Source organism: Sander vitreus, chromosome 23 (genome assembly GCF_031162955.1).
Source record: "Sander vitreus isolate 19-12246 chromosome 23, sanVit1, whole genome shotgun sequence".
Classification (NCBI taxonomy): domain Eukaryota; kingdom Metazoa; phylum Chordata; class Actinopteri; order Perciformes; family Percidae; genus Sander; species Sander vitreus.
In genome coordinates this window covers 5,236,385-5,255,762 of record NC_135877.1, presented here as the reverse complement: position 1 = coordinate 5,255,762, position 19,378 = coordinate 5,236,385, and the positions used below count along the sequence as shown (strand labels likewise).

At 41.5% G+C, this 19,378-nt stretch overlaps 1 protein-coding gene across 1 annotated transcript in view; it reads right to left on the bottom strand.

Moving 5' to 3' along the window:
* LOC144512436 (anoctamin-4-like) overlaps nucleotides 1-15,760 on the bottom strand; it is a 70,953-nt gene extending 55,193 nt beyond the window's left edge. The window contains exons 1-2 of the mRNA XM_078243198.1: nucleotides 15,535-15,760; nucleotides 10,876-10,950 (exon numbers count right to left, since the gene is read on the bottom strand). Coding sequence (XP_078099324.1) covers nucleotides 10,876-10,950; nucleotides 15,535-15,760 — 301 coding nt within the window. The remainder of the gene's footprint in view (nucleotides 1-10,875; nucleotides 10,951-15,534) is intronic.
* Between the last annotated feature and the right edge of the window lie 3,618 nt (nucleotides 15,761-19,378).

The following is a 19,378-nucleotide window of genomic DNA, read 5'->3' as shown; positions in this document are numbered from 1 at the left end:
AGAAAACGTATCAATATGAAGTCTGAATGATAATAAAAGAAGGGAGAAAAATGTGCCAAAAGAAAGAAATCAGTAGTCTGGCTATCACCAGACCAAGCTCAATCTTTTAAGATTGAACATTAGTCTGGGAAGTCTGCTCTGTACTTTCTCTGCACAAGAGGCGTGATCAATTTGATTGTCCTTCAACCAATCAGACCAACGATCCGGGTGACATGGCAGCGACAGCGGCATCAACATCAACGGGTTGCTGCGCTTCGGTGGCAGCCATGTTGAATATAAACAAAAAGCTGCTTGGTCGCTTCTCTATCGTCATCGTGTTAAACCCGCCAATAGCGCGCCAGGTGGATACGCCAGTTTGTGATTGGTCCCCGCAAATTTGTAACAGAAGCAGGATAGAAGATCGGGCAGATCGGGCTGGGTTTACCCAGTCTAAGAGATCAGTGGATTCTGAGTCATGTTTAAGCTCGTCGATCAAGACACATTCCAAAGGACAAGAAAGGGAACAAATACGTTGTCTGAAAGATGCTCCTTCAACAACAAGTTATGCTTTTCAATTGTCAGTTCTTTAGGCAGAGGTTTGATGGTGAATGTGGTTGCATAGGCAGGACTCGCAGGGGGGGTCGGAGGGGTCAGGACCTACCCCATCTGTGGGTTGATCCCCCATAAAAATATCATTAAATACCACGCTGTGTATTGCAAATACTATAATGATATACACTTAAAATAGTTGTAAGTAGTAAAATAATTCACAATGCAAACAGGACAAAAAAAAAACAACATTTTAAGTACGGCTGGGCAATATATCAATATTATAACAATATCTATTTGAGGCTAGATATCGTCTTAAATTTTGGATATGGTAATATGACACGTGTTGTCTTTTCCTGGTTTTAAAGGCTGTATTACAGTAACGTGATGTAATTTTCTGAACTTACCAGACTGTTCTAGCTGTTCTATTATTTGCCTTTACCCACTTAGTCATTGTATCCACGTTACTGATGATCATTTATCAAAAATCTCATTGTGTAAACATTTTGGAAGTAGTCAACCCTACAATATTGCCGTAATATCAATATCGAGGTATTATGTCAAAAACATTGTGATATAGGGACAGTGGATGATATAGATGTCTTGTTAGTTGTGATGGTGACATAGGTTGTACTGTCTGTCAAAAATATTAATAATAAAAAAATAAAATAAATTGTGATATTTGATTTTCTCCATATCGACCAAGCTCTAATTTGAAGTTTAAAAACACCTTGGCCTCAGTCGTTTGGTCCACTGGCTGCTTTTCCCCCTTTCACGTCACCTTCAGCGGCCGTTGCAGTTTTAGTTGACAAAAGGTGACTGTCATGCAACAGTTAAGTTTAGGCACCAAAACGACTAGTTAATCCTTGTGTTGTCTTCTCACGAACTTGTTGTCCTTCCGGGTTAAAATTGAAAATGAACTTTTTGGGCGCCTTTTCCAACGTTTTGTCACTTTTGTCAAAGTTTTCTATTTTTTTTTTTTATTCATGGTCGATAAACCTAACTTAAATGACATACCAATTTTTTTTAGTTTAAAAAAAATATTTTGACTAATGGTTAAGATCAGATGATGTTGAGTGAATCACAGAATGATTTATGTCAACGTTTAGTAGGATGCTGTTTTGAAACCATCATTTAATTTTTTTTCAAATGCTATAAAAATTGAATAAAACACCCAAAATTCAGTGGAAGTAATCATTCTTTTTGGGGCAATTTGGTTGAAAGAACCCCATATTTCTAATATAAAATACTTTAGGTACTAAATTTGACCTGAGATCAACACGAGGGTTAAGATTAGTAAAAAGATTGTGGTTTGGATTAAAACAACAGTCCCCTTAAAGCTATAGTGCGTAGTCTCTTTCGCCCCCATGAGGATTTCTAAGTAATGACAACAAAACTCTTGGCACGTCCACATGATACAAGCCTTCCGTGATCTCGCACCACCCCCTCCCCTCCTCCACGCAGTTGCTAGTAGCAACAGGATTAAAAAAAACATGATGGACTTTTCAGAAGAGGTAATTATCTTCAGTTTCTTCAAGTTTCTGAGCACAAAAATCGCTGAACGACATAATCTTCTGAACATAGTCATACTGAGAAATACAGAGAGAGTTGTGTGGAGCCCATAGTCTTTATTACTTTGTATCAACTCATTTGGCAATGGCTTGAATGTAACGGACGTTCATTATTATAAAAAACGTTACGCACTAAAGCTTTAACAAGTAAATGCTACACTAATAAGAGTAGTGAGGCTTTCCTCTGCGTACACATATCATATACAGGTACAATTTTGGCCGCATTATTTGTGTCCCCTTCAAAAATTGCTCTTGGGAAAGCAGATATTAGATGACAGGCCGTAAAGGTCCTCAGGATCCCTCTGACAGAAGAAGAGCAAAGAGCAGCTTTCCGTCTCTGCTTCACGAGGACCCTGCAGACTGCTGATACAGCTTGGCTTGCCTCCGACCTTCGATCCTCAGAAGGCTCTCTGTTTCACGAGGCCTCCGAGACTGGCGACCTAGTTTAGCTCCAGGCTGGCAGGTGTCTGAGGTCAGAGTCTCTGGCAGGTTGACATGGTCAAACAAGGCCGTACATTTAGTTTTTCTTCTTCCAAACGCATCAGGGGAAAAGTGGAACTGTACATTCACTTCAGGGTACACTCCTACATTTTTAACCCTTTGAACTCTCATCTTTCCCTTAAATTGTTTTTAAGTTTTTGGGAAATGATTTTGGGGAAATCCGCTTATTTAGATGTTAGATGAGAAGATTGGCAGTTAGCCTAGCTTGTCATTTTACTGTCCATTTGTGTTTGTGTATAGATTAAACAAAGGAAATGTAGTTTGAGTGTTAATAAGTGAACTTCAAAGGTGCTGGTAGATGTATTTCTGAATACATCTTTGGAAACTTCAGGCTCTTGTCTTAAAAGTTTCAATTAAGTTTTGAGGTTCATTTGCTTAACGCTCTCTCCTCACTGATCTCTCTTAGATTTCCTGGCAGTTTTGTAGTCGAGTCAACAACTCTCGAGTCCCCAGTGTTTGAGTCCGAGTCACCAAAGAAGAGCCCAAGTCCACCATTGCCTAAGTTCGAGTCTGAGTCGAGTCTTGAGTCCCCAGTGTTCGTGTTTGAATCGAAGTCCGAGTCACCAAAGAAGACTTCTAGTCAAGTCCGAATCGAGTCGCCATTACCTGAGTCTGAGTCCAGGACTTGAGTACTCCGTCACTGGCCCCCTGCATGAAACAGTTACAGACTAAATATACTGTACATCAATATTTTATATAACATCTTTATGACCTATAACACATAGAAGTGTGAGAAGAAACTTCATCCATCTCCCGAGTCCTATTTCATAAATGCTCATGTCCGATTTTATAAATCCTTGAGTCCAAGCATCAGTGCGCGAGTCCAAGTCCGGGTCCAGGGCTGGAGAGCTCCATCACTATTCCCTGCATTTCCATTATCTGCACATACAGTACAGTATGCTGTGATTTTTTTTCTTCTGCTGATTTTCTGCACACTGCCGTTATGTAACACACCGGAGTCAGGTAGGACTATGGAACACACTCACTCCCCCCCCCCCCGGTTTCCTGTAAAACACAAAGCCCAGCACATTTGGAAGGAACATCAGCAACGAACAAACACAGCCTGATCAATAGCAGAGTAGTGGACGGCCTGGCAGTCTCTGAGCCTCCCAGTTGGCTCCGCACACACGGCACATTTAGCTGGAGGATACATTCTGAAGCAAATGTAGGCTATACATCTCATCTCAGCTATTTTACAGTCTCAATTTCCCTACAAGAATAAAGGGCTTTTCACACGATGGAGTCGACCACATTAGGCCGGGTGTCCCCGAAAAACAATGTTTGTGCTGAAGTCAGCACTTGCAACAACTAGAGCACAGTCCCTGAGGGGGATTTATCTAGTACAACAACTTTTGGCAAGGAGAATCTGACTGCTGCTTGGAAATTATAGGAAAGAGGATATTTTTTGGTGTGTGTGAAAGTGAACAGGAGTACAGGAAATGATGCAGTAATATTTAGCTTACTTTAAATTGCAAATGCAATACTCCTCACTGTCCAGGCTAAGGATGCACACCAGTGTACATAAACATCTGAAAAAAGCCTGGACAAAGTGAGACTTTGTCAATGTAGTATATGCTTGAGATTTTTTTTTTCCCCCTTTTAAAATGTTGTACCAGTTTGTTCTTGTTTTAGGATTACATGTTACAGTAGATGAAATTATGCTTTTGCGGAAATACACATAAATATATTTGCAAACCTATGCATAGAAGAGTGTTATGGGTAACCGTAGGTGGCCTCCCAAATCTCAACAACACGTAGTTCAGACCCAAGTATCAAGCAAGCTGATTGGGTGATTCAAAAGTTCTGGTTTGTTTACACTGTCACCAGGTAATATTCATTTCCATCTTGTAATTTCCTCTATATTTTCTTTACATTGTGATTTGCTAATTGCGACACTGCTTCCAAATGGACATGTACATTATACCCCTAATCCTTAAAAGTATAAAAGAATGTGTACTGTACCTTCGCGGCTTCGCCTACGTGCATCCCGGAGAAGCATAACTCCGGCTTCAGAATGCTGTTTTGGTTCATGTTACAAGGCTAAAAATCATGGTAGTACAACTTAACGTAAGATGCAAGTCAACAAAGGACACAACATCGCAGATAATAGTCAAATCAGGGTAATTTTAAGTCTTTCGCTTTATTGTTGTAAGTTGATATACCAGCCTTAAAGCCCCTGAAAACTTTTAAAATGCATGCATTTCTCTATATTCCTAAATTCTCATGACGACATAATGAGCGATCAAAGTCAAAGGTTGGGGGAAAAAAGAGTTTAACAATGAAAATCTCTGATGCAGTCCTGATGGAGCTAATTTGCTCTCCGAGGGCTGTGTGGGATTGATCAGATTTCATTGACAGAAACAACCCTACAACTGCCATTATGTTTGTATTCAAATGTTGCCAAATCCTGATTGGTGCACGGAAATACGTGACATCACAATTTCCCAAATGAGCCTTCCCCACTTAAACCTAGTGAGAAAGGCACAGACAAAAACTGAAACGCAGAAATCTCTCACGTGAAATACTCGAAACAGCATGGTAGAAAACGTTGTGTTATGGTAGGAGCCCATGACTCACAGTTGGAAGCTGATTTAAAAAAACAAAAACAAAAAGGTTTTCAGGGCCTTTAAATACAAACAGGCCCGTTGTTAGGACAGGGGGACAACATTTTGGGCCCCTCGTCCACACCCTCCAGCACCATAGAGACTAGGGGTGGGAATCACAGGGTTCCTCCCGATACAATACATGGCTCACGATACCGATAATATCACGATACAGCATACAGCATACAATCCTATAATCAGGATGCGATTTGCCGGGGGGGAATGCATGGGATTTCCCCCTTTCTGTTCTACATATCCCTGCCTCTGCTGGATGTGCTTTTTCATTTCAAGGTGGTTTCATGTGGTACGTCCTTCATTTAATCTAGGCCATATCAGAGGGACTCTTTTTTGGTGTCTGCCGGGCCCTTCGCAGTGGATAATTTGTCTGGCAGGGACCATTCAGTACTCTGTGTGTTAATATCAGATTGGTTTGAGAAAAGTTTTTCAGTCTGTAAATTAAAAAAAATTTAGTAAAAATTACACAACTATAGAGCAACTATAGGTCCAGACTTGGGACTTAAACGTGGCTGGGGCATCTGTTATTTTCCTCAAACTGCTGTCTGCCATCCCGTTGAAAACCTCTTCCTCTACGGCTAGTTAACTTCTGTTCAAGTTTCCCTCATTCATGTGTTGAGTGCCACCTCAAGGAGCCGTGAAGTACCGACGCTGGGAGTGCCTTATTTTTTTAATTAAAATATAGATTTTTGGCGATTCCCGTATCGCACGAAGAAGGACAACGATATATTGCTGTATTGGTATTTAATCTCAGACCTACCATAGACACAAGATCGTGGATTTCAGACTTTCAGAAATGGCTGACAGACTGTTGACGGAGTGATTTTGGAACACTAAAATGTATGGGCTGTACAGAAACGTGTTCCAGGTACGTATAGTGTAACCCAATTCAAAAGAAAACATTAAATACTGCATTAAGCCAACAGTCCTTAACATTCCATGAAAGTCACCTGAAATGGCGGGGGTGGGGGGGCGGAGGTGGTAATCCACACCTGGCATGTATCCGAACAACCTCCAAAACTCACGGTGCACGCAGCCTTTTCGGACATAGTGTGTTCTAAGCAATATGTATGTCGCAGTCATCAGAAAAAAAGTGCCTGCGTTGCTCTCAGAGGAGAGCGAGGCCCAGATATGTAGCACTTCCACTTCCTGACACCTTTTAGAGGTAAGACAACAAATGCAGGTGCAGGTATCTGGGCCACACGCTGCAAGTTTTCAGCTGAGTGTCTACAATAATCAGAGAGAGACTTGTCGTGGAAGACCTTTAGGTGGATGCAGGGCTGTTGTGATGGGGAAAAAAGAAATCTAGAGTATTTTATAGTTTCCATTGTGTCTGAGTGTGTTTCAACACTAAATGTGCTTCTGTCAGCTGATGCAGGAGTTGCAGTTAGGCCTGGGCGATGTAAAGAAAATCAAACATCACGATATTCTTGACCAAATACCTCGATGTCGATATTGCCACAATATTGTAGGGTTGACAATTGGTGCTTTCACAAAATATTTTCACCAGAAGATTTTAGATCAATGATAATCAATATGTATTGATAAAGTGTGTAAAGACTATGGTTAACTGCTCCTCAGATCTCTGCAGGTTAAATCCAGACAGCTAGCTAGACTATCTGTCCAATCTGAGTTTTGAACGTACACGTTCCACCAAAACAAGTTCCTTCCTGAGGCTATTTTACAGAGGCGCCGAGGCTCCGTCCGGCCCAAGACGATTGTGATTGGTTTAAAGAAATGCCAATAAACCAGAGCACATTTTTCTCCCATCCAGGAATGTTGTGTGGACTAGCCAGACCTTCTTCCACAGCGCTGTGGAGGAAGGTCTGGCAATGCGAGACTATGACGGGTTCCAAGCTTCCCATGCGAGTCCCTCCTGACGACAAAGTCAAACCCAAAGCATGACAGCGGCGAGGCAAGCGTCAGGGAATACTGCAAGTGTGAGCTGCAGGTGTGTAGTAAATTTAAAGTCATATTTTAAAAACAGAACGGTGCAGGAACCATCATTTAAAGTGTGTGGTTTTTGGAATATAGAAACCAAGACGCTTTAGCTGACAATAAATCTAACATACGTCAATAAACTTCTGTTTCATATGCAACCTGAAGCTCCGGTATCCTTTTGAACAGAATAAACCTGATCACCAAAAAGCAGAGTCAGCACAACCCCTAAGAAACCTACTCCTACAATACAATTACTGGCTGAGACATGACATCATTTCGGATAGTCATGTTTCAATCTAATTGTCAAGTGAATTTTAAGCGAACTTTTAAAATGTTGCAAAAAAGAATAAAAAAGAAAACTGAATTGGAATTGGAAGCGTTTCCATCAACTGGTTTAGAGCAAATAAACTAGACTACGCAAAGCGTAGTTTCGTTTCAAGTTGACGTTACGCATGGTTGTAGATTGCAAACCGGCTTGTTAAATCAAAGAGTTTAAAAACTAAGTTCTTTGGCTAAATGGAGAGAGGTAGCATTGTACAAGTTGACCACCTGTGCAGAATACAGGTATGAGACATTTGGTGTCAGTAAGACAACCGTACACCACTGTGTATACCTGTGTGCAGGGCCATACGATTCAAACTGTTGAACCAATACGTCAATTTACCCAGACTGATCTCACTAAGTGGTGTATGTATGACACGCCAATTCGTATGCCATTTTTGCGTATTATCAAGACGTATAATCGTTTTTTAGCATGTTTAGCAACGCCGTTGGGCCTCCACTGATCTACATTACATGTGAATTATCGCCGTAGCAAGTAGTACGAAAGGACGGGTGGCGGATGGGTAAAACACAGCGCTTTCACCCGGGAGAGCTGGGATTGTGTCCTGCGTGTGGCGTTTATCAACTGTTTTTTTTTTGTTGTTTTTTTTAATAAAGCCTTCCCCAATGTTATTTCCCTAACCCCAACCTTTTTTTTTTTTCTCGCGATAACACGCCATGTGGCGACGCCACGTGGTATGTATGTTTACATCCTCTGTATACAGCGTAGACATACACGTGGATAGCTCAAAATGCATACAGATAACACGCCATTTGGCTTTAGGAAAGTGTCATGTATGTTTACGCAAAGTCATGACGCCATGTTGATTTACCCGACATGACTGAGGCACAGGTTATAGCACACCGCAACTCCACTACACACCTTGTGCCGCAAGTGTACGCCGCACTGGATGGGACACCGTATCCCGATCCTTCCCCCATCCGATGGATACCGGGACTATAGTCATGTGAGTTACATGTTCGCTACATCACAACTTATTCGGCAAAGCTGTTTCTGTTTCCATCTCCCATTTTGCGCATTAACTCTTTTTCGAAAAAGGCAAAAACCACCTCAAGCGAGCGTAAAAACTTTTTTTGCGAATTTGAGGACGTGTTTTCCAATTTTGCCGTTTCCATCAACATTTCTAATGCGATACTTCAACATGCGCATGAAAATACGTTGATGGAAACATGACTACTGACACACAGAAACAGTTCCATCGATCGGTCGTATTGTAAAAGTTTCAACATGGTGCATTTGATTGTTTTTCATGTCATCCTTCACTGACTCTGCCTCGGGGTGAAGATCAGCTCTGTCTATCAGCTGCACAACTGCAGTAAATTCCTGCAACAATGAAACAGGGTGGGATTTTGAAGAACCTACAGTCCATGATGCTGACTGGTATTTTCCCTTTCAAACAAAGGCCAGGGCTGTTAAATCACAGGCAGCACACTAACTTTTTTCTATTTAGCACAGAGAGAAGAGAGGAACACCTGCATGCAGCAGCAACAGCCTCAGCTGAACCCAAAGTCTGTCACAGCATTCAGCTTACAGCCTCTCACACTAACCAGGCTGTAATATTCATCGAAAGAATGTCAAAAGGCAAGGTCTGAACATTGCAAATAGCAGGAGGTTGCAGTTTTGTGACAGACGGGGAAATGTCAAATGTTTGCGACAGCTTCTTCAACAACGCACTATTTCCTGTCAACAGCCCCTGACGTACAAACAAAGTTACATGTCAGGGGAAATTTTTAATTTTCCTACTGCTTAGCCCATTCAACATTTAAGTCCCCCTGGTATGCTGTCAGTAAGCTCGGAAATTGATACAGCAGCATACTGTACTGCAGCAAGTTCTGTAAAATAATATCACACAGCGGACATTTTGACTCGTAGGGAAAGCACAGGTGTGACTAATGATATCAACGATGGCTCTGTTCTGTTTAAGTGTCCCAGTAAGTCATGACAGTGAGCCAACATGAACAATACGAGGACCCTGAAACTGAAAATCCGTCTTGTCAAGCTTTAAGTAATGCGTTTGTGTCTGAACTACTAGCTAACTGGACCAATTAGCATCTTGTGAGGAGCTACTGGCAGTTACGAGCGTGGTTTAGGTGGGTGTGACAGCCGCAACTGTTCAAAACAACAATGGCGGCCATGACGAGAAAGATGGGTCATCCAATCAACTGCCAGTTGTTGTTTTTTTGGGGGGTTTTATGTACCTCGTCATTTTCCAAAGCCCTCTGGCCCAAAAATACTTTTCCCCATAGACTTAAGAGACGTCTCTAAATCAGTGGACACATTTTGTTGAGCGTCACAACCCCTGCAAAATCAGTCAGAGGCTGTAGCGGCCTGCGTTTTGAAAGCTAGAAAGAAGATAGTGGTATCATATGAAAATAAGCAATCCATTTGGTTCCAACCGTGTCATGCTAGCTTGTTAGGAAGAGGGCTAAATAATGCTCCAAAGTATGCCAAGTTTTTGTTGAGGGGGAAAAAAACTTTCATGTCCAATTTTCAAAGGGGTCCGTTGACCTCTGACCTCCAGATATCTGAATGAAAATGGTTTCTGTGGGTATCCACGAGTCTTCCCTTTACAGACGCGCCATCTTTATGCAACTATCGTGTTGTACAGGTTTTTTAGGCATTTTATTATCAAATGGCTTGAAAAGAAATGCTAATAGCTGCAATGAATGGTTGAAAAAAATCTCCCCTAGGGGTCATGACCCTCCTTGGTATGGGCTGAGCCCCAAATGTTTACAACGTCTGGCTCCACCCCTGCTCCAAACCTCCAGAATATAAGATTTTCCTGTTAAAATTCTAGCAGCAGTTATCATTTTAAACAAATCTTTCAATGGTGTTGCAAACAGTATATGTTTTAGTCAATGGCTCTTCTATCACTGCACCAGCCTAAACTGTCTGAACTGGAAATAAACTCCTGTTTGACTGAGCTGATAATGGTATGTTTGCCTCTTTTTCTGTACTCTGACAGGCAAACAAAGTTCACTGATGTTATGTAAATCTGTTTGAAAGTGATATGTCATTTTAATGAGAAGCTATGCCCACTGTTGTGTGGCCACTTTTGGTTTGGAAAGTTAAATTGCTGCCCCTGAAAGAAATGACCAAATCCTTGCCTAACCTTTCCAGGTATTCTGCTAGGAAAACATAATGTGCAACCCACATTGAATTACAATGGTAAAAATAGTAAATGACTGGCTACAATTATTATGAAACTAACATAAATACACCATATTAAGAAAGTTGTCATCATATAGGGCTTTCATTTTGAAGTATTAGGTACAAACTTATACTGTCCACATATAAGACAATAGCGAAACATGCAAAGCATTTTCTTCTTGAACAGAAAACGCTCCGTCAGTCTTGAACAAAGTGCACTTACCAATGGTGATCTGACTGACACAGCTGTAGAAGGTTCCTGAAGAGGCATTGTAGCTGCTACTGCTGGGCTCACGGTCTATGACAGGTGGAGAGATAATACGTAAGGTATAGTATGGCATCAGGTAGACTCTTTTATCCAAAGAACTTACAACAAAGACATGGATTTTTAGGTGGCCGCTATAGTTTGAGAACTTTTAAGGCTCATTTATGCTCAACATACAGAAGAAATCTTCAGTTCGTATTCTGCATTCATTCTGACCATATTTGTGCACGTTTTATGAAAGCTTACGGATACAAATGAAACGGAGCAGTACCACCAGAAATTGTGGGGGCAGTGTAGCCAATAGTTCAAGCGAGACACAACCGTAGCACACGGCAAAGAAATAAAACAAAAATGGCGGAGATAGAGAGTTGGTCAGAAATTTTAAACATCTATACTTACTTCGCCCGGGCACAGGGACAAACAGCAGAACAGCTAGCTGGAGATTGGACAGGAATTAAATGTAAGTTGGACAGTAGCATAGGAAAAGTGGAGGTCCGTGTGAGACCCATTTGTTAGAGCCCTCTAGTGGAGTAGAGTATTGCTTAACATCCATGCCAAACTAAAGGACACACAGAAGACGGGTACTAGGGGTGTAAATCACACATTTTATTACGATACAATATTACATTGATTCTTCTTCGAAATTAAAGGCGCATCTTAAAAATCACGATATGTATTGATATTTTCACTTTGTCAATAATATTGGATTGTTGAGGTTTGAACCGATATATCGATCCAGATCGATGTATCGTGTAACGGTTACATCATTTGAAATAGACATCAACACAAATGAACCTTTACAGCCATTGCCTCTGGGTCCCAGAGTATTCTTCAGTTCCAAATGTGTCCACGAAGCCTAGTGCTGTTCCTGGGGGCTTAAGAAAAACCATGACCCTGCAGTGTTACAGGAATGAAACCTCTAATCCTGCAATGTTAGTGCCCTGCTCCACACATCAAGCTACACAAGGGGGAAAAAACTCTTGACCTTGGTAGAGGTAAGGGAATAAAATCCATAAGTCTGGCAGCTTTAGTACCTATTATCTACCAATTTATGATGGGAATGAAATCATCCACTGAATAAAATTCATGACACTAGCAATGTTATGAGAATGAGCCTGGAACCCTGGAAGACTTACAGAAAGAAAACCCTTCACTAACCCTGACAGTCTTAACGGAATGATGCCTCAAACCCTGCAAGAGTTAGTTTGTCGCTTACTGATCTGGTTCCAATTTAAAGAAGCTGCTACCAAAGAATTTTAGCCAGTTTTGCTTCTTTTTTTTTAAATGGCTTAAACGATTAATCGATTATCACAATAGTTGCCGATTGATTTTCTGACGATCATCTAATCAATGAATCGTTGCATTTTTACTAATAGCCACTGCTAAGTTAACTTTAAAGCTGCATTCATTGATTTTGAACGTTGATACCTGTTAGATAACAGACGTGGAACAACATTTGGATTCATTTGGAGTCGTGTTTCTGACCGCCTGGTGAATCAAAGTCCAATATTCACTTTCCTTGTAGGTTTTTGTTGGTCTCCATCAACTCCTTAAGCTTGATTTACGGTTCTGCGGAGGCTCCACGCAGAGCTTTCGCCGTAGCCTACGTAAGTGGCCTGAAGTTTATACTTGTGCGTTGGTGTGTGCGTCGATCTCTTTAAGGGAATAGCAGGGCCGACATATGTGTGTGCGTGTGGCGTGCGTGGTAGAGCTAGTGAGACAGTGACAGTGATTAGCTTCGGAGCGAGTAGCGACTCTAGAGTCATAGTGGGAGAAACAAAGTGTCTCCCCTGTTCTTTCTGACCACGATGAGAAATCTGTAGCCGGAAAAGTTAACCCTCTCCTTGATTTCATGTTGTTTATGGAGAAGGAGAACCAGGAAATGAGTCGGGGGAAATGCAGTGCTACCAAGCCACAACTGAGGGACGTGCATCGCCGCGACGTGTAGTTACATTTCTCGAGAGGTGCACGTCAGGCTACGGCGTAGGGTCCGTGTCTTCACGTACCTACGTACGTAGCCACGGCGTAGATTTAACGCAGAAGCATAAATCATGCTTTAGGAGGCATATGTGGCTCTTTAGCTGCTAAATGTTCCACTATGTTCACCAGCTAGTTGTTTACTTTGCTGTTTGGTGTTGGGCAGGTAGCGTAGCGTACATTTGGGTGTTTTAGAAGATGTTCGCTGTTGCAACCGGAGACTGGGTTGAAAAGAGCGGTGAAACCAAACCAAAGCATTAATGTTGTAGTCCGTCAAACCAAAACAATGAGCTGAAAGACACTAAAATGATTAGTCCAACGGAGGGGAAAAGCACATTTGGGTGATCATTTTCTGTGGGTTTGACGTTACAAGCGACACCTTTCACATTACAAACATATCCATTTTTAAGATAGACATTTTCAAAAGTGCAGCTTTAAGATCTGAAATAAGGTCAGACCAAGCTGCATATAAACAGACTTGCGTGCCATGTTCATTGCCATCGTGGAAACTTAGTTACTCGACAGCAATGTACAGTAAATAAACAGCGTTGAATTATTTGAATGACTTAATGAGAAACTCTGCTTGCCATCAGGTTCCAGTGATTGCAAGAGACTAAAGACCTAATTTGGAACGCCAGGTTATCAAGGGAGATAGAGGTTAAATGATTAATCAGCCTCAGCAGAGGAAATTACTTTCTATGGCACTGCAGTCACTTCTTCAAGGTACTGCCTAACACTTTTGCATTGGACTCAGAAATTAATATAAATGCCTCTGCTCACTTAACAATTTAGAGAACTTTTGTAGAAAACTCTCATTTCCTTATTCGCTAATCTAACACCTACTGCCGTGTCAAAGAAGAGCAACTGCAGCCGAGCGTAGACATTCATCACTCACTGGGAGGCTTTTCAGCGAAAGCTCGCACATTTGCTTCCATGTTTAGAGATTTACCTGCATCTGTATCATTAATAACCAAAGTTATGGGAAGTCAGCACACAGACTCTACAAACTATATCAGCCTCTGAGCAGCTTCCAGTGGTGTTATAATCAGATGGCGCTTTAAAAAATGTTAACATTCAAGCTTTGTGTACAAAGCATAGACGGTACAAAGTCATTTCATTCACAATGAGGTTCATTCAGAATCTTAAATGACTGCAGCAACTTCGCTGGTTGATAGATAGACTGCTGTTTCATCGTGAGCAGCAGGTAAGAAGCAATATACTATGATGCAGCAGCAGTTCCTCTCCATCTTTTCACCTATAGGCAGTTGTAATTTGAGAATAAAGAGCACTTGTGCATATGTGTGTGTGTTTGTGCGTGTCCCAAACACAGACCAAAGAACCTTCAAGTTATGCCGACCTTACACCCAAACATCTTTTGTTGGGGCGCGCTCCCATCATCTCAATCGTTTGGTGTAAGGCCGGCCACAGACTGGATGCATCGCGTGTCAGCTGCGTGGCGTGTCCGTTTTTATTTTGGCTCCCATGTTAACAGGTTAGAGCTTGCAAACCGAAAATCTTGAGAATAGAATAGGAAACTATGTTTATATGTCATTTTGACACAAATACATATTAATAAATGGCATTTTGATGTTTGAAAGTCTCTAGATTTTGACATAAATGCAGATATAAATGTAAAATAAAAATAAAAAATTATTATTGATTTTCAAATGTCGCACCTGTCAATACTGTAGCCTATTTTGCCGCCAATACTGCCGACGTTGTCTTTGCTGTAATCAAATCAGTCTATATTTATGTTTAACATGAAGTATACTACTGCAGTGCTATACTATACAGTTTATCAATGGGAAACATACATGTGTACAGACAAGGCTAGCAGCAGCAGCCGCGTCAGACACGTTTCTGGTGTGCAAAGACATAGAAAACGCCACGCAGCCGCCATGCAGCTGACACGCAACAGAAACGCCACACTCACGCCACGCAGCCAGTCTGTCGCCGGCCTAAGGTGGTCATAAAACTCAGTCCAAGCTGTCTTAAGTCAGTCTTTTCCAGTCTTGACGTTCCGACAAAATCAAACGTGTTTGATATTATCCTTTTAAGTTGTAAGTCTTGGTGGTAAAATCATATAGTCTGTGAGTAAAAACTCAGTGACATTATGACAGATTGTCTTCAGATGTGAGATGGTGTGAGACTTTTCAAAGTCTTTTCAGACTCTTCTATCGTATAGTGGCATTAGAAGTTGTCATGGGAAATTAAGGACAACTCAAATTCCCAGTGCACCCATTTGAAATAGCTCATGAAAACTAACATGACCGTCCAAGGGGCTTTAACTCCGGCCTATAAGTTAAATATTACTAAATTAAACTATTTTGCTTAGGGACCCTGTGGTCCCCATAAACCAATTAGATAACATCCGCCATACTATTAGTTTATTTATGTTGTATACACATATACATATAACTCATTAAGGTAGGTGCTCCATTAATTCTTTATATGAGAATACATAAGTCTTGGGTTGTCCCAAGCAGTTATTTGGAGCATATTGGAGCACCACACCCTCATGTCAGCCCATACTCAACAGCGAAATTGGAAAAAACTGATGATGCAATATCAACCACACAAGTGATGATACATAATATAAGAAGTAATGTTACTGTACGCTACATAGGGGGCCGCCGTTACCTGCGGATCCGGAGGAGAAGCGCGGCGCGATGGCGCGGCGAGGACTGCGCGGACTCCCCGGACAAACCCGCACCAGCTCCTCTTGACACTGCAAACAGATGACCTGGTTCTCCGGATTGTCCGCGACCTTGCTGCAGCCTGTGTGCTCTCCCCCGGCCTGGATCTTCATCCCGGCGCTGATCTGACGAACCAGTCGTATGTCTGCTCCTGCCTCATGCTCCAGCATCCTCCGTCCTCACCGGCCGGCGGTCATTCAGTCACACGCATTACGCATGGCTTCGGCGTCTGAAGGCAACAACTTCTCCTGCACCCCTAAAGCATCCTTAAACTCCACCCACTGCACTTGAATTCAAGCGCTGTTGTTTTTTTTGGTTGTTTTTTTTTTAAATGCTGCTGCCCGCACTAGCTCACCTCCTCCGCTCCATCACGTCTCTCTCTCGGCTCGTGTCGGCTTTGATGTTGCGGTCTTTACGCACGAATGCAGGCGTGGCCGTTTCACGTGGTTGCATAGGGTCGCAGTGTTAAGTTCCTGTGGGAATATAGGCAAAGTGGTACCAAGATAAAGAAGTCATTAAATAAGGTTAAGTACCATTGGGACTTTTTAAGTCCCAAAAGGATTATTACTGTAATATCAATTTAATGAAAACGCCACCAAGTAGTTATGAGTAGCTGGAAGTTCGCTAGAAGACAGTAGAGACAGACAAGGGCGTAACTTTGGGTTCAACATTGCTGGGGTTGAGATCTCAAACACTTAATTTCCTGCATTCTGGTGAATTTTTCTGCAACAAGGACAATTCCGGCGCAAAATGAACCTAGGGGTTAATAACATATGTGTACGGAGTCGATTGTTCTCTGGGACATGTTTGCATGCTAATCGAATGTGTCTCTAGCTTTAAACAAGCTACCGCAAAAATGGTGGTATAGTCATAAGAAAAAAGTCACAAGGGGGGAAAAAAAGCTTTTAAAGGTCTCCCATATTATGCTCATTTTTTGGCTCATACTTGTATATTGGGTTTCTACTAGAACATGTTTACATGCTTTAATGTTCAAAAAACATATTCTTTTTTTTCCTCATACTGTCTGAATATACCTGTATTCAACCTCTGTCTGAAATGCTCCGTTTTAGCGCCTCTCTTGAAAAAGCCCAGTCTGCTCTGATTGGTCAGTGCTTCCGGGTCTTCCCCATCTGTGCTCTCGGAGTCTCTGCACCGTCATTGTAGCCGGGGAATGACTGTAACTGCACTGTAGCAGCACTTTGTACCTATTTATAGTATAGTTGTGACATCACAACTGTACGGAAGTCCTGACGGCTGGTTTACAGGAAGGACATAATGCATTTATTTTGGTATTCTCCTGTTGTTTTATCATTCTGGCAGCAGGTGGCAGATTTGCTGGCTGAACAGGCAATCCTGTTACCTTTAACCCCTTGCAATATTATTTGGGGTTTTCAAGAAGACCGAGAATGTTATTGCATATTATTTTAATTCTTGGCAAAATGTATATATTGAAATACACAAAAGAATTAGTAAGAATTATTATCGTATTTATTTTTTGATACCTGAAATGAGGTAGAAAGCTTTTTTTTTATTGTGTTTAAATTATATACACTTAACATGTATGTTGATGTATGTGTATATATGTTTGTTTATATTTTTGTATTATTGTTTATGTATAATAAAAGAAAACTTTGTTGGCATCCAGGTGCTACAGGCCTGTTTTACATGATGTGATACCTGTTTTGTTTGACTTCCTTAAGGCCTTTGAGACAATAGTGTAGAGTAAATGTTGAGATGAGTGACTGCAAAATCACTTGATGAAAAGATGAAAAAAACAGACCCAATGATAAATATTCCAGCTGTGGAAAAAAACATAGCTCTGAAAAAAAAGATGAAAAATTGTACATATTTTTTTAAATGACACAAAGACACAAGAAACCATAAGGTGCTTCGGAAAAAAAACAACTCTCTTTCTACAAATTCACAAAATTAAAAAGAATCTTCTTTTAATATAAAGGCATAATTTAAAGTCAATAAAAAGTACGAAATCAAACTTGACTTTGATCAAAGCTTGGAAAAATCAGTTCTTTACCAAATACAAACTAATGAAGCTGCTGCACCAATTAATTTTCCTACTGATTCCTTACTGAGATGTCTACCACAAAAGGCGACATTGTAAAGTGCAGAATTGGAACCAAATGCAAGTAAAAGCTAATATTATGACTCCAAAAACAGTGTATCTCTGCTTTCCAGCCTTGGCAGTACACTACTCAGTACTCCGAGAGCCTTCATTTGAAGAAGGCCCTTTGGCTCAAGGGAAATAGCCCAGATCTGTCGAGTAATAACTCAGCTACTGCAGAGTTCTTTTCATACCGTTCCACATTTACAAGCAGGATGTAGACCAGACTCAGCTGAAAAAAGTCCTATGCTATGCAGTGATTTGGGTGTTTTTGTAGGGGGAGTGTGTGAGGGAGAGTTTTAGTGAATACCTGGTCTTTATCAATGACGTTTCATTTCCAGGATTGTTCAGGTGCCGCCGGAAATTCCACCGGATGTCCCTCACTTTGGCCGGATGTCCGTCACCTTCCACTTTCTTTGTGTTGGCATTCTAAACTCCGGTGGATTTCTGAGGACTATGGTTAACTGCTCCTCAGATCTCTGCAGGGTAAATCCAGACCACTAAAACTACTTTTGAGCGTAAACAGTTTCCACCAAAACAAGTTCCTTCCAGAGGCTATTTTGCAGCGGCACCGTGGCTCCGTCCGGTGCTTAGCACCGCCCAAGACGATTGTGATTGGTTTAAAGAAATGCCAATAAACCAGAGCAGATTTATCTCCCATCCTGGAATGTTGTGTGGACTATCCAGAACCTCCTCTGCAACGCTGTGGAGGAAGGTCTGGCAATCCTAGACTAGTGAACACCCTAATTAGCTGGAAGCCAAAAACTGATGCCTGGTTAGTGGTCATAAGCGTCAGATACCGACGCACAAGGCACCCTTTAGCATCTGCATGGGACGCACCGGGCATAGCAGCAGCTCGACCACGGAGCTGTAAGATGACTAGTATGAAGAGAGACAACGATAGCGAGTAGTATGAAAGACCAAAAATCCGTGTAAACAGGGAGGTTGAGGTGCTGCATGGGTCAAACAACACAGGACTTTCACCCAGGAGGCCACGGTTTGTGTCCCATTCTTGTCCCGCTGTCACTTAAAAGTATATTCTGTAACCCCACCCACGATCTTGCCCTAACCCTAACAGTGGTTTTACCCTGCATGTTGAAAAATGACGCCAAGGGTTCCTGACCCAGAGTGTAAAAAAATTCATTGCGAGGCTTTAATTGGAATTAGATTGTACAAGTATATCTAATCAATGCATTCTAATGAGCGGGTTCGTACGATATCCTACAAAATTACGGCAACGGCCGGCAGGTCAGATGAGTTAAGTTTAGCGGTCTTTACAGTTAAATTTAGCCAAGAAAAGGTTACTGTGAGCCATGTACTGCCACTGCAGTTGACATTAGCCGACAAAAGGTGATTGTAAGTTTAGGCACCAAAACGACTAGTTAAATATAAAAAAATATGATTGTAGTTTGGATTAAAACAATGGTCCCCTTAAGTAGTACTCCCAGGATACAACACGTATTTCCTGGGTGAAAGTCTTGTGTTTTCCCCAGGACACGAACTCCGTTTCTTCTATACTTACACTTGCGAGTGACAGACTCAAAAAGCATGGGCGTAAATGTCATCAAACAGATGGGAGGGACAATAAACATAACATTTCAACAATTATTGAAGGGGTCTGTGTACTGCTAACATAAAGGGAGAAAGCCAAGCATTGGACCAAACCACT